General features: G+C 41.3%; 1 protein-coding gene across 8 annotated transcripts in view; it reads right to left on the bottom strand.

Annotated features, from left to right (window-relative positions):
• The window catches only part of SMPX (small muscle protein X-linked), a 41,900-nt gene extending 27,867 nt beyond the window's left edge, over positions 1–14,033 (bottom strand). For 6 of the 8 annotated variants that reach the window (XM_054821005.1, XM_054821031.1, XM_054821041.1 and 3 more), the window contains exons 1-4: positions 13,874–14,026; positions 10,257–10,316; positions 5,081–5,170; positions 1,709–1,862 (exon numbers count right to left, since the gene is read on the bottom strand). In XM_054821005.1, the coding sequence (XP_054676980.1) occupies positions 1,722–1,862; positions 5,081–5,170; positions 10,257–10,295 (270 nt within the window). In that variant the 5' untranslated portion in view covers positions 10,296–10,316; positions 13,874–14,026 and the 3' untranslated portion in view covers positions 1,709–1,721. Of the gene's footprint in view, positions 1–1,708; positions 1,863–5,080; positions 5,171–10,256; positions 10,317–13,843 lie in introns of all 8 variants that reach the window. The other 2 variants (XM_054821068.1, XM_054821059.1) reach the window with 2 other exon arrangements.
• Between the last annotated feature and the right edge of the window lie 846 nt (positions 14,034–14,879).

The following is a 14,879-nucleotide window of genomic DNA, read 5'->3' as shown; positions in this document are numbered from 1 at the left end:
AGAATCATAGACTGGTTTGGGTTGGAAGGGACCTCAAAGACCATCTAGTTCCAACCCCCCTGCCATGGGCAGGGACACCCTCCACTAGACCAGGCTGCCCAAAGCCCCATCCATCCTGGCCTTGAACACTGCCAGGGAGGGGGAAGCCACAGCTTCTCTGGGCAACCTGTTCCAGTGCCTCACCACTGTCACAGTGAAGAATTTTTTCCTAATATCTAATTTAAATCCCCTCTCCTTCAGCTTAAACCCATTACCCCTTGTCCTGTTACTCCATGCCCTTGTAAACAGTCCCCCTCCAGCTTTCCTGTAGGCCCCTTCAGGTACTGGAAGGCTGCTATAAGGTCTCCCTGGAGTCTTCTCTTCTCTAGGCTGAACAACCCCAACTCTCTCAGACTGTCCTCATAGGAGAGGTGCTCCACCCCACTGATCAATTTTGTGGCCCTTGTCTGGACCTGCTCCAACAAGTCTATGTCTTTCTTGTACCGGAGCCCCCAGAGCTGGACACAGTACTCCAGGTGGGGTCTCACAAGAGCAAAGTAGAGGGGCAGAATCACCTCCCTCGACCTGCTGGTCACGCCTCTTTTGATGCAGCCCAGGATGCAATTGGCTTTTTGGGCTGCAAGCGCACACTGCTGGCTCATGTCCAGGTTTTCATCCACCCCAAGTCCTTCTCTGTGGGGCTACTCTCAATCCCTTCATCCCCCAGTCCGTATTGATACTGGGGGATGCCCCAACGCCGGTGCAGGACCTTGCATTTGGCATTGTTGAACCTCATGAAGTTCATTTCTCGAACTTGTCCACGTCTCTCTGAATGACATCCCAACCCGCAGGTGTGTCAGCCGCACCACTCAGCTTGGTGTCATCTGCAAACTTGCTGAGGGTGCACTTGATCCCACTATGTCACCGCCAACGATGTTAAACAGTACTGGTCCCAGCATGGACCCCCAAGGGACACCACTCATCACTGATCTCCGTCTGGACATTAAGCAAAATAAGATCAAGTATGAGCTATGGTGCTACTCATAGACCAGTGGCTCAACCCATAGGTGTCTGGTGCTGTCTGCAGCGCCTGAGGGTCCCTGCCTGGTCTCCAGCTGCCGCTCCAGAGGAGCACAGATCTCTCCAAGGTCCCATATCATATTTCCGAGCTCCACACAGACATACAGCAAGTCCTTGGTTGCCACAAGTGGCACTGGGTACATTTGTGTGATCAAATACATGAAGCCATTAGCATGTCAGTTTTGAATTACAGAAATAAAAGAATATCAAATATCTAATGTTCCAAAGGAGCTTTTTAAAAATACTGACCTACTTCTCCATCACTGCAATAAATTTATTTCATTGTAATACATTTATTCGTAGTTAGTGTGTACAAGTCCTATATTCCATAAAACTGGAACTTGTGCTTGTGAAGCAAGAAGTTGGTATTTTTAAGATGGCTTCAATATTCCTAGTAGCCGAACACACTTTCTGTTAGGCTGGTTGATGGGTGCTATATATTATTTGCTATAGCCTTATACATGCTCCGTGTTTGAAATAACAGAGAATTCCAAGGATTATGACCGTTTCTTCTCATATTTTGTCTTTGAAATATGGGGTGTGATCACAGGTCCTTTGAAGCAATTGGAAAGCCATCTTTTGACACAAAGAGGCTTCTGTATCAGCCTGCTTCTCCCAGAGCCATGCTAAGAACCTCTCTTTTACTCACCTGTTTGTTCCAGCTACTGTTCAGCTTTGGGGACAAATTTCAGCTCGCTCTTTATGTTCTGAATCTCTGACAAGTTGACAGCAGGACCTGGTAGTTTCTTAGCTCCTGGGAGATGTTTCTTGTCTTTCTCCTCCTCTGTTGAAGCAGGAACACTCTGCAAAACAGGAGACCAGTGACCTTACTGCCACAATAGCAATCTCTTGACTATGAGCATACGGTCAGTTACCTGGGAAATTGGAAAGGATGTTTTTATACTAAATGCAATCCCAATGGAAATCCCTTAAAAGCTCCACCCAAACTCAGTTCAAGTTGATGTTTAATTTTTCTTAACCTCAGTTGTAAGACCAGAAGGGTTTTTGTCATTTTATGCTTGAATTAGGGTAGTGCCTGACAGCTGTTTTGCTGACACTGTAAAAATTCAGGCTAAATAACAGCACTTACACAATAGCAAGCATCTCAGCTAATTTCCCGATGGACCAAAGTATTTCAGTCCTTGGTACTTCCTCAGCTGTACTACTGCTATGTATTCTAGACAATTTCTATTCCATACTGAGCAACATTTTGAAGGAGTAGTTTTCCAGTAGGGACTTTAAGGTTCATCCAGCCTGTTCTGTATTTTATAAAGCTGGCATAGAGGGGGAATCATGTAGGTTTAGAGATGAAGTAATATTCTACCGTAAATAATTTCACAATGAAATTATTTTTTCTTTTTTGATTACTCTGTGAATATCCTCTTGGGGTGGCCTTTTTGGAGTTAATTCAGTATTCAGATTCATTAGCCTTTTTGGAAAGGTGTATTGACCTTTAACAGTCAATTCTTAATATTTGATTTCATTTTTAAAATCAAAAAGTTATCTGTCAAATATTATTGGCCAGTAAACCCTCCTTTTTTCTGTTGACTAATGAACCACATGCTAATGAGGAAGTAGACTTTTTGCAATGTCAAGCAGGAAATAAACAAGGAATTTTAGAAAACTGACATTTTCTTCCTGTCTGATCTTTAAGCCATTGTTTCCTTTGACAGTTTTCTCGCACAGCTAGCTAATCTGAATAATCAGGAAAAACTATCATCCCCCAATCTCCCATAGCAGATACTGTGTTAAAAATATTATTTCAAGTCACCTACAATACCATTCCTTCTCATAGTACAAATGGTGCAAATTTTGACTGTGTTTTGGAGACTTTGTGCTCCATAAATCGATGTCAGCTTTCCCTTCTAATCTCAGGTGTGTGCTATTTATGATTGCACCCCTCCCTATATCACCTACCGCGTGTGCAATGCATAGCTGAAACCAGACCTTGGCTTTCAGTCTTATTGACGGAGGTCCGAAGAGTAACTTAGATATACAACAAGAGTTAACAAATATCTGCATGGAAATGCTCTAACTGAAGAAGAGTTATTTTCTGAAATTCCCACCCCCCTATTTCTTTTGCATGTTAACATGTCCACTCCGTTAACCTTCAAAAATGCGTGTTCCCTTCTGACTCCACCATCCCTTTGAGTAAGACCAATATTTCCCTCATCTCCTTTGCCAAGGTTTTAAAATATAGTGAAAAATGCTAAGCACTGCTAGCAAAAGTTGTATTTGTCTAAAGCTGATCTAAAGAATCACGAGCTGTATTGCGAAACTTAATGAGATGAGAAAGCTGAAAAGATAAGTCTACAGGTAGTGTTTTTATTCTATTCCTATTACAAGAATCTAATTCTGTAGTTTTTACTCCTGTTGCTTTGGTTGCATATTGGCTATAAAACCGGGGCCAAGAACTTTCATTCCATAATGTCGGTCTCAAATATAGTATTCACATAACTGAGAAGCAAAGTAATATTCAATTACCCAACCAAGTCTAATTATCAGCACTAGTCATTTATTTTATTTCTCAAATACTACCAGAGTTCACACATGCTATATTAGTTTCTGCTTAATAACATGCATTCCTTCACCAGTTTAATTACTGCAGAGAGAATACGCTTTCATTTCTTTCCAAGGGAGAAAGTCACAATATGTGTTCAAGGTCACTTTGTATGTTTGGTTTTGGGTTTTTAAAATTCTTCTTCTTAAGAATTAAGTCAGTTCTGATTTCTTCAGGAAAGTTCTCTGTAAACAGAGCACTATTTATATCAAATAAGTTGCAATTCAGAAAAAAATCTGTCTGATTTAGACAGAACAGGAAGAATTAGCTCTTAGATAACAGAACCTGATCGTTTTAAGTGCCAGTACCAGGTCAGAGGGAGCTGATGATTTGTCCAAAACTAATCTGGCTGCTTCTTGTTGGGGGCTGAACCACCAGCAGTGCCGCTGCATGCCTGGAAAGAAGTGGCTGTCCACCTCCCTCCTCATCCTCACGGCTCTGCTCTGCCTGAGGCCAGACTCCCTCCAGCCACGACAGCTTTTCTTCGCCCGCGCGGCAGCAAGTCCTCTCGGCCTAGCAGAGTTCTATGGGGTCGCTTTGAGCCTTTCCTGCCCTTGGCTCTGAGCAGCATCCACAGCTCTGGCACAGCAGGACCCGTTCTTGGGTGGGCACTAGAAGATCAAACTTAGCCAGCTGTCCAGGAACCATACGCACCCATCTTTACTTGAGGTTTTTTCTTATTTGGAGTATCCCACTGCCTTTTCCTCCACCGTTGGTTTTAGTTCTTATTTATTATAGAAGTTCATGGTAAATAAGATGCTTTAATATCATCCAGAAATATGATACTCGTGTTTAATTTTAACCTTTGTGATCGGTGTTGGTTAAGGTATAAATTTGACTTCATGTTAAAAACTCAGTGTTAAATACTCCCTGCAAAATACAGGCATGCAAACACAGAAGTCAATCTAAAATGGAGTATTTTCACTCTTATGCAGGTAAATGGGTTCACAATTTCTCTTTTAAATTTGCAATTCTACAGTCTCCATATTAAATTTCTCCTTGTTGATAAATATTCCCAAAAAATGGCAGGTTTGAAAACCTCTTCCAATATTGTCAAGCGGTAACAATAAATCCCACCACAGGGCAGCAGGTAACAGTATATTCTTCCAAAGCCTTACTATAACTTTTCATGATGCATTCCATCAACTCCCATCTAGATAAATACTGCTGGTGAAATCCTGTCTCCTTCCTGACAGCAGATATCATCCTGCTGTTGAAGCAGAGCTACACACCTTTGAAACAGTTTAAATTCCCGTAGGTGCCTTGGTATCAAAACCAGAACAATGTATATATGAAGTATTTAGTAGGTGGCCAGTTATTTCCATGAAGGATCAGTGCGTGTTCAGCTGTGTTACATGATATTGGTATGTAGTGCTGTAAGATTGATTAAAAGGCTTTCTTCCATCAATGGCAGGGATTGTCCTGGGGGGAAAAAAAAATCTACACCCCTTTTTTTCTTACCTCCTCCACTTCTTCAGGTGTAAGTTCTTTTCTTCTATGAGGGTGCCCTGCACCAGGTCGAAATGCTCCCATTGGGATGTTAATATTAGCCTGTGAGAAGGAAAATTTGATGCATATAATAGTGACCGATAAATAGGCATACAGTTGGTAAATGGCAAAACTCAAAAGGGTTGGGACAAGAGTATAGACATTATTGCGGTTTCCGAGCACTTATGCCTTCAATGCGTGCAACATCACACCACTCCCATGGGAAAGAGAAGTGCTTTCATCTCCATTTTAAAGATGGAAAGTAAAAAAAAAAAAAAAGATACCTAGAAAGCTTTTGAAGTTCTGCATTTTAGTCTAATGCTCCCTGATTTCATTGGACTTCAAACAAATGAGTACTAGACACCAAAGTGTCTCCAAGCATCTGGGTCTGCTTCGATTTGTTCAAGGTCAAACAGAAAGTGAGGGACAGAATCAGCATTTAAGTGTAAATCACCCAAATCCTACAATAACACCTGAGCTACTGGACCACTCTCCCTCCGCCAGTGACACCACTTCTCACTTCATTGGATCACAGGTAGCTGGAAGGAAAGCCTGTCCTGAGCCAGCTACACCACAAATGTTTAAAATGTGATTTTACCAACGAAATTTACCCACGGGTGCTACAAACTACAAATGCAATGCCTTAGTCCTAGAAATACGCCTCTCGGTTGCAAAGAGGACCTGTGGGGAAAGCAGAGGGCTTTTTGACCCTCCAGCCGCTGCTGGGTTTTGCCCAGCCGCCCCAGCCGGGTCTGCAGCAGGGGCTCACGGCGTGAGGCAGGCTGAGCTGGCCCCAACGCCGGACAGACCGCTGGCCCCCGGCTTTAGCAAACTCCCTCCAGAATGATACCCACACGACATCATCAGTCTGACTTTTTATCCGTGGCAGAAAGCCAGTAGCCATAACATAAATGGGGCTTGTAATAGACACCTCAAAAGTAAGTATTTTTGAGAAAAGAATGGCAGAAAACATGGTTTAGGAAAGAGCAACTAAAATGTGTATTTCCTGATGTGACCCAGCCTGAATTACTTTAAAAGTCAAATGGTGTGATCAACTAAATGCACAATTTATACCTATTCTTATCTCGTGATCTCAGAAGAGAAGCTGCTCCTAGGAAATGTCATCAAAATACCATGACTCCCACTGGTAAAACCGGGGGGGAATTGGTAATGTTATGGAGCGGAAACAGAGAACCTTCCAACAGCGAGCTCTGTTATTGTAGTTTACCATCTGACTGATTTGCGTTAAATGAAGATGAATAATCCCATCCTTCTGCTCAAATTGTGGTCTTGCAGATCGTGCCCCAGGTTGGGTAACCACAGGGAAACAGCCCATTGTTTTCACTAACAACTGTTCTGACAGCTGCAATCAAATTAAGCAATTGTTGAGCAAATTAAGAATCCATTTGCCAAGAAATAAGCACCTTTCGCTGTATGCTGTTTATCTAGTTGCCTTTATTTTATTTATGCAAGGTGATGCTGCCATTTCAGAGGGGCTGGCAAATGTCTGTAGGCCACGTACTGTATAGACAACTGGGTATTCATTTCATCATGCTTTTTCACTAAGCATTGGTTTAGATATTGTGAAACCTTTCACCTGCAGTTCCTAAGTTCCCAGGAGACAGGGCATTTTCAGCCTCGCAGTACTTAACCCATTATTTCATTTAGGAGTAGAAAAAACCAACTCTGCTAATTTTTAATGTTAAACATCTCCCCCGCCAGGCCCTGGTACCTCCAGGCAGCTTCTTTTTTTCTGGAATATGAAACTTCTCTGCACTGTACAGCTAGTGTGGTCATACAAGTTTGCAGAGTTGAAACATTAAGAGTTCTCTGTCGTCTTGGTGCTCGTTTTGAAGTCAGGCATTCCTTCCCCCTGGAGTCAGTAAGAGCAGAAGCCAGCCTCCCGTGCCCACCCAGGGCCTACCACAGCACGGTAATTCTGATACCCGGCCCTTGCATTTCCGACTGTGATTGACAGACCAACTGGGACTAAAAATGGTTCAGGAAACAAAAATGAACTCCTAAGTGCCAGACCGCTAATTAAATTAAATAAACCGCTCTTTGGTCTGCTTTGGCATTTTCGCAGTAATCTGTGTCACGTTGAAGTGGTTTGAACTATTTTATCTGCAATAAGTGCATTCACGTCAGAGTTTGGACAAGACATATGCAGACATGAAATATTAACTTGATAAAACAAGCAGCCTTTAAGACATATTTTAACACTGTATGGATCTGACAACTAATACTATAAATTAAAATATTTCTAGTATGAAATGAAAGTATGACTGATTTCCAAACAGTTCCTGACCAGAGGTACCAGAGTCCTGAGCTGTAAATCTTAATCCAGTGCCGCTCGCCTCCCACAGATGAGCAGCCATATGAGTGAACAGCAGACCAAATTCCATCCCCCAGTATAGCTCTGTAAGGACTATGTTGTGCTGCGATCAGCACGAGTTTGTAATTTCATTTTTAAAATATGTTGCAGGGCTCTTGTCACCTGTTTGCTCGGATGGAGGTGGGAGCTTCAGCAATCTCTTTCTTGCTTGCTCCCCATCCAGTGAAATGCTAAACAGGAAATTTTTTGTTCCAAAATCCTGAAATCCTAAATTATAATTGCTTTAGACAGACTTTCTAGGTGTGATTATTATTTTTAATCATACTAATTATTAAAACTACTGGGTTTGCATCTTCCTTTGTTTCTGGAAAGTGCCTACCATATTTGGCACGTTGGGACATGGTTTAGTAGACATGGTGGTGTTGGGTTGACGGTTGGACTTGATGATCTTAGAGGTCTTTTCCAACCTTAAAGATTCTATGATTCTATATTTTGGATGTCATTGCAGTTTTCATAATGAGTACCTATGCGTACTGATGTACTGGACTAAGGTCTTCCTCAACAGATTGAAGGAAAAATATCTGTAAGCATGACATACAACATATATGGATGGTTTGACTCGATTAAACTGGTATTTAGAGATGTGTTTGTGGTCTTCTTTCTATTTACTAGAGACAGGGCATTCAGATCAGGAACTGGTGTCGGGCCTTGGAATTACCGGCAGTCCTGCATGAGTTGAGGAGTGTCACGGCTAAGTTCTCCACAGCATCACAGCCATTCCTAGCTGTCCAGAAGGACAACTGGATGAGCTGGGAAGCCACTTCAGTATAAACATATTCAAGTTAAAAAAAAATAATAAAGGAACTACAGAGAAAACTGAATGTAATTCAGAAAAAAAAAAGGAAACCCCTTACCTCTAGGGAAAGCTAAGAGTGGTGTTTGTAGGTAAAATAATTTTCAGCCAGAGCTGTACACAAGCTTTAACACACTGAGAGGGGGAAGCCAGCAATGAATGTTACCAGGAATTAACAGTACTTTGGTCCTCTGTCACCCCGAACCACTCTTGGGAACCAGTCGCTACCTTTAACTCTCCCACATCTGTATTTAGTGGCTGTTGGCAAGTGAAGATTTTAGCATCAGCAAGAAGCCACTTCTGACATGGAGTACCATGAAATACTTCAGTTAGTAAAGTGTCATTACATTTCCATCGCTGCAGCACGATGGACATTCTCCAAGGGATGTTGGTTCTACTATAATAGCACATACTGGCAAAGGATCATAATATATGAATCACAATGTATAAAATTAATGTGACATTTTGAGTCATGGTTCTGAGAGTGCTCAGAGCATAACAGGCATCAATTGAAGTGCAAGTCTCCCTGCTGGAGCAACCTTTGACAAAATGTTTAATAGATTTATTTTAATGTTTGTGCTGTAATTTTTCTCATGATTCAAATTACCTTTGCAAAAATTAAAGTTTCTTAGAATATTGAACTTAGTGCTTAACTTAATGCACTTTTTAAGTGGACAAGGTAGAAGCTTTTTTTTATTTTTTTTGCATTTAGAAGTTGGAAAGTCATCATAAAAATAAAAAGGAGTCTATAACTACTTCTTTACTTTAAGGAAAAAAGTAAACCAAATTCATTCCTTAAAAATGCTTGTATGTGCCTATGGAGTTTAAATGTAAATACTTTTGAGCTATAAATTATCTACATTTTTTCATTAATCATACAAACATTTCAGTAATCACTGTAAAAGAGGGATGAAAATTTGAACTGAGTGAAATCAATGGCAAACTTCTGCTAATTTCAACTGAATTAGAGTCCAGTAGTTTGCATGCTTGTTCCAGTAGAGCTGATGATGATAAAGAGAATTAGCATTTTTACAGTGCCTTGTAACTTCAGTATGCTGTCTAGCTACTGGGTAATTAATCTTCTTGATACTCCAATCCATTGAGTTAGTATTATCTTGAAGAAACAGAAGACAGTTCAGACTTTAGAAATTCCATTTTGTGTTTCTTATGTAATTTCAAGGGAACCTGAAGTCAGTGTAAAATTTCATTGCAAGTGCATTTTATAAAATACATGAAAATTCTGTAAAATTTTGCAGTTCAGGAGGTAATTTGGCCTTTTGACAAGAATCAATGATAGCATGAGCTAAATACACTCTTCATGATGATACTTCACGCTGATGTTGGGATAATTCTCCAGCTGTTTCTTTTACAAGTATGTAACAACCAACTTCATCCTTATGAGCATATACCCTTTGAGGATATATGTGACATACAAGAATGTTTTAAATGAAAACATCAACATTTGTCTTAAATTCTCTTGTTTCTTAAACAAATATTGGAAGTTGTGGGGTTCTTCTCCTAAAAGAATGCAGACATGAACAACTTCACAATACCTATGCCATCTTTTTAGGCTATAATTCTTCCAGCATTATATTAACTCTGTGGAAAATCTGACAGTTGCAAGAATTAGTTTTACTCATAATGCTGATCAGTCATGCAGATGTATGAACGTGTTTTGCTTAGCTGATCCACCAACAAGCGTGACCTAACACTGGAAAGATAATGCAAGCAAGCGATCAACCAATGTATCTGATTCAGTTTTTTAACAGCTCAGATTATAAGATACTCTTCAGGTCAAACTTTTTCAGTGCTTTCATATCTACCAAGCTTTTCACTTTAAAAGAATAATCCCCAGTTAGCACTTCTGCGGTGTTTTGTCTGAGCAAAAATGCAGTTTGCCAAGAAATGGAGGTTGAGATTTATTATTTTATTATATTAGAAACATAAATACTGTCTCTTACCTGAATGGCTTTGACATGTGACGCTGGCTGTTTTGACATTTTTAAGACAGAGGCTTATCCCTGCAAGCAAAATGGGAAAGTGTTACAGGCTCCGACATTCCGATAGCTAAGGGAGATAAGCTAGAACTTAACCCATGCTGCCTCTTGACAGGCATCCATTTCATCTGCCCAGCTCCTGTTTCCATCTCAGTTTCAGAGTTGCTTAGGTATTCCTTCTGAATATCAGGAGGAGACAGAACACCTGAGCTTCTCCAATTAATCTTTCATAGCCACAAATGGAGCTATCTCTTTCACATTAAAAACAATAATGAGTAGAGATAAGGAATCTCTCAAACCTTAACGGCATTGTGAAATGAGCAAGAATTGAGGGAAGCATTGGAGGATAAACAATGTATGATTATCTCTGTCACAGTGTGTACGTGGGAATTATTAGACCTCTCAGTTTAAACCTCCTTTCAAATAAAGTATAACTTGCTATGAAACATTGATAAATGCAGACACGACCATTTTCCGCCTCCCAAATCCTTGCAAATCTTTAATGCCTATACACTGAAAATGATCAAGATGGTCAAACTGTAAAGTTCTCTTTGACAGTTGCTAGGGCACAAAGTAGCCTCTCTTCAAAGTTCTAGGTCATATAGATTCATCAAGATAAAAAAGAACAGAGTTTTTCATATAATTTTATGCAGGTGGAGAAATATCAGCTGATACAGTATTAATATACAATAAGAAAGGGAAATACACCAAAGTCAAAAGATTCTGTAAAGGTTAAAAAAAAACCAAGCAAGAAATTTTATTGTCAGATTAATTGAAACATCATCTCAGCCTTTTATTCTTTCACTGAGAACAACTAAGATTTTAACTGGACTAGACCTTCATCAAAGTCTGGTTATTTAACCATTAAAATACAAACTAAGATAGCAATACTAAAAGGTGAGAAATGAGTTCACCAGAGAACTCATTGATCGCAACCAAACTACAGCATATTTTTGCTACTGTATTTAACCTGAGATGAGAAGGAAAATATTGAGAAAAGTAATAAATGACATAGGAGAGAGTGGTAGAAATACACTGAGAAATCAAAAGTGGGTCAAAGACTTTGGTACTCCAAAGAGCATAACTGTCATGTGGAGGCAGTACCGAAGAAAAGTATAGATGTTGTTGTAGGTTGGCTTCAGCCTGGAATATCAGCCTGAAATTGTATCATCAGAGCTGCATGGAAGACTTGCTCTTGCTTATTCTCACATTGGCTTCAAATCTGCGCATTATGCTGAACAGAACTTAATGTAAAAAATGACCTGCCATAAGAGGTCTCCCTCTGATCGCACTCTCAGCTGGAAAGAGTGCTGTCCAAACCAACACAGCATTGTCAGAGGACGTCACCTTCATCGGTTGCTTCGGGTTTAAATTGCTTCCACTAAAGTAATAAATCAGAAAAATTGCCACCGTACAAAATAAACCCAGCATGCTTCCAGTGAGGTTTATATTGTGGCTTCACATTTACATTTACGATCTTAAAATGAGAGGTAGTTTTAAAAACTTCAGAATTCACTTTGGGCAATGAAATCTCAGCCACTGAAGTTCATGACAGAATTTGCACACATTTCAAAGAGTCAAAAAGATTTACTGCACTTTATCTCTTTAGTTTTTGAAAGTCTTTACTATGCATAGAACCTGTGCTGTTAACCAGCGCTTGTATTCCAAAGATAAATACAAAACATTCCCCTGGTTTATTGGAAAGATAGGACTCATAATACAGAAAAGTTTAATTAATTTTTCTTATCATCTTCTCCTCTTTCTAATCAGAATGAAAAATGGAAACAAAAGCACAGGAAATTAACATAAAACATTTTAACCACCATGGATCTACTTTCTAAACACCGTCACAAAGAAATTCACGCTAAGATGTACTTCTCCATCTTGCGTGCCTGTGCATTGCAAAAACACCGATATACACTTCTTGGACCACCTAGAGCTAAACGGGCAAAGATTTACATTGAATCTCAACTCCAAAAGCAAGCACAGCAATAGTGCTCCTCAGTGAGGTGCTCTGGGTTCACAAGAAGTCTGCGTTCGAAATGATTGCAATCAGACACCGGTTCCTAAAGACGGGTGCATGATACAATTGTGTAGGACTGCTTTTGGAGGAGGTGATTTTCCTACCAGTTCGTGCTGTCCTCATTACCGTCAGAGAAATCAGGACAACAGCACGCTACCGAGTAAAAATAGACAATCTTCTCTGGCTCTCTCCCCTTCCCTCCCTTCCTTGAGTTTCCCTTCAGAGCAATACTGACCATCAGCCCCAGGAAAATGAACCTTGGATAACAGATGCATCTATTACTGAAGTGATTACTTCACTTTTATAAATTCCTTTGTTCTTTTGCCACGCGTCTCAGAGAGAGAGTCGAGAGCGCTGCGCTGATTGTATTAAGTTATTTCTGGCATTCCAATCAGCTCTGCAAACTTGAAAAAAATCACTCTTCACCCTCATTTCCACAGCAGGGTTTCACACGTAGGCAGCCAGAGGAACGCAGACGCACGCAGCCTGTGCTCCCCGGTGTCCTTCTGGCCTCCCCGCACCTTACCTTTTACCTTTTATGGGCTGCATGCCGAGCCACGCTTAGAAAGCAGCGGCAACGTTCGTTCAGTTTGGACCCGGTTTATGCCAGAATTCCCCCTGCAAATTCCCTTGCTTCGCAGTGAAGGTGCTCACAAACAGGACTACTTGTGAAATACAGGACAACTACAGTGAAATAAATGAGTGTTTTGAAAAGAAACTTTGTGAAACAAAGGACCTATCTTCTGTCCCTCTGCTAAAAATAATTTCTGACAGGGCTGAAGGAAGATAATAAGCCGAATTATTCAATTTGCTTGAAATACGATGAGATATCATAATGCCACCTTTTGTAATCCGCACAAGAGATGTACAGTAGCACACAAACAGCAGAAAGAGCCCTCCCCCCGCCCCAGCTGGAAGCTGTCCTTTCCCCCCGCCGCACTCACGGCATCAAGCACAACGGGCGTTTTGGACACAGAACTGCAGTGTATTCTCTTATTAAAAGGCTTTGACAGGAACTACACTACTGTGAGACCCAGCTAGTACAAAGAAAGAAGAGAAACCCCCACTTTGCAGCTTCCAGCCTGTTACACAAAAACTTACTACACGCTCTAGGCAAATGCGATCACATTTTCTGTAATGCAGTTGTCTCCGCTGCAGTTACCTGTCAAGCTTACAGTGAAAGAACACCTCTCTTACCATCAAACCCCCCATGTAATATTTCACAAGCTATAACAAACATAGAGAAAACAATAAGCATGTACCCCTGTACTACAGTATTCGAGTTAACACACAGTTACGCTTCTGAGTCACTAGGTATTTAAGCGATTTTCTGGTTTAAATCTTTAAAGATCCCCACAGACTATGAAGCAATAACTATAAGAATCTGCTCTGAATACGCTGGTACGCTGCACGAGACATTAAAATAAGCAGAAACCCACCACTATTGTAGTCACCTCGCAGCACTTATTAAAGACTTTTCATAAGGGTCTTTCAAGTTTTTAATTGACCCCCTTCAAGATTAGCTTACTAATTTATTTATATAAGAAAAGCTCCAAACCGTCAAGTGAGTACGTGCACCTCCTTTCGATGCTGAAAGAGGTACCTTCTTCTACCAGCTGAGGTATTGACTGTGATCCTTTTAATGTGTCTGAAATAGCTCCGATGCTTTCAGCCCGGACGGCACGGAGAGCTGCTCCGGGCTGGAGTGGGACTCGGCTGAGAAGCAAAGTGTAAAAGGGAATTCCTGTCATAGCTTCCAGTTGTTCTTGCTAAATATAGAGTTTGATTCACCCTGTAACTTGGTCCCCTGTGACACTTGACCATCATAAAACCAGGGCTCAAGTGTCAAGCAGGAGGTGTTGAGGGAACACACCTTTGGGTCTTTTTCCTGCCCTCCCTCTCCCTGTCGTTCTGGGCTTTTCACAAGCGCCAGGCGTATGGCGGCAGAAGGTAACGCACAACTCCTCCCATGGTGTTTGGGGCAGTGTGTGCTTCCCTACTGCCACACCGGAGAAAGAAAGAATTATGGAGACATAATCACGAAGAACTCACCTTGTAGGAACTAACAAGGGGAGGTGAATGCCACACCAACGCGACTGTATTGCTGCCAGGTCAGGAGCAAACTCACTCAGCAGCTGCCCTGGGGTCCCACAGAATCACAGAGTGGTAGGGGTTGGAAGGGACCTCTGGAGATCATCTAGTCCAACCCCCCTGCTAAAGCAGGATCACCTACAGCAGGTTGCACAGGATTGTGCAGAGAAGATCTCCAGAGAAGGGGACTCCACAGCCTCTCTGGGCAGCCTGTTCCAGTGCTCAGTCACCCTGAAAGTCAAGAAGTTTTTCCTCATATTGAGATGGAACTTCCTGTGTTCCAGTTTGTGCCTGCCGCCCCTTGTCCTGTCACTCGGCACCACTGAGAAGAGTCTGGCCTCATCCTCTTAACATTCACCCTTTAGATATTTATAAGTGTTGATCAGATCCCCCTCTCAGTCTTCTCTTCTCCAGGCTAAACAGACCCAGCTCTCTCAGCCTTTCCTCATGAGGGAGATGCTCCAGTCCCCTCA

Source organism: Grus americana, chromosome 1, assembly GCF_028858705.1.
Source record: "Grus americana isolate bGruAme1 chromosome 1, bGruAme1.mat, whole genome shotgun sequence".
Taxonomy (NCBI): domain Eukaryota; kingdom Metazoa; phylum Chordata; class Aves; order Gruiformes; family Gruidae; genus Grus; species Grus americana.
The sequence above is the reverse complement of the archived record's forward strand: the minus strand, read 5'-3'. Positions and strand labels throughout refer to the sequence as shown.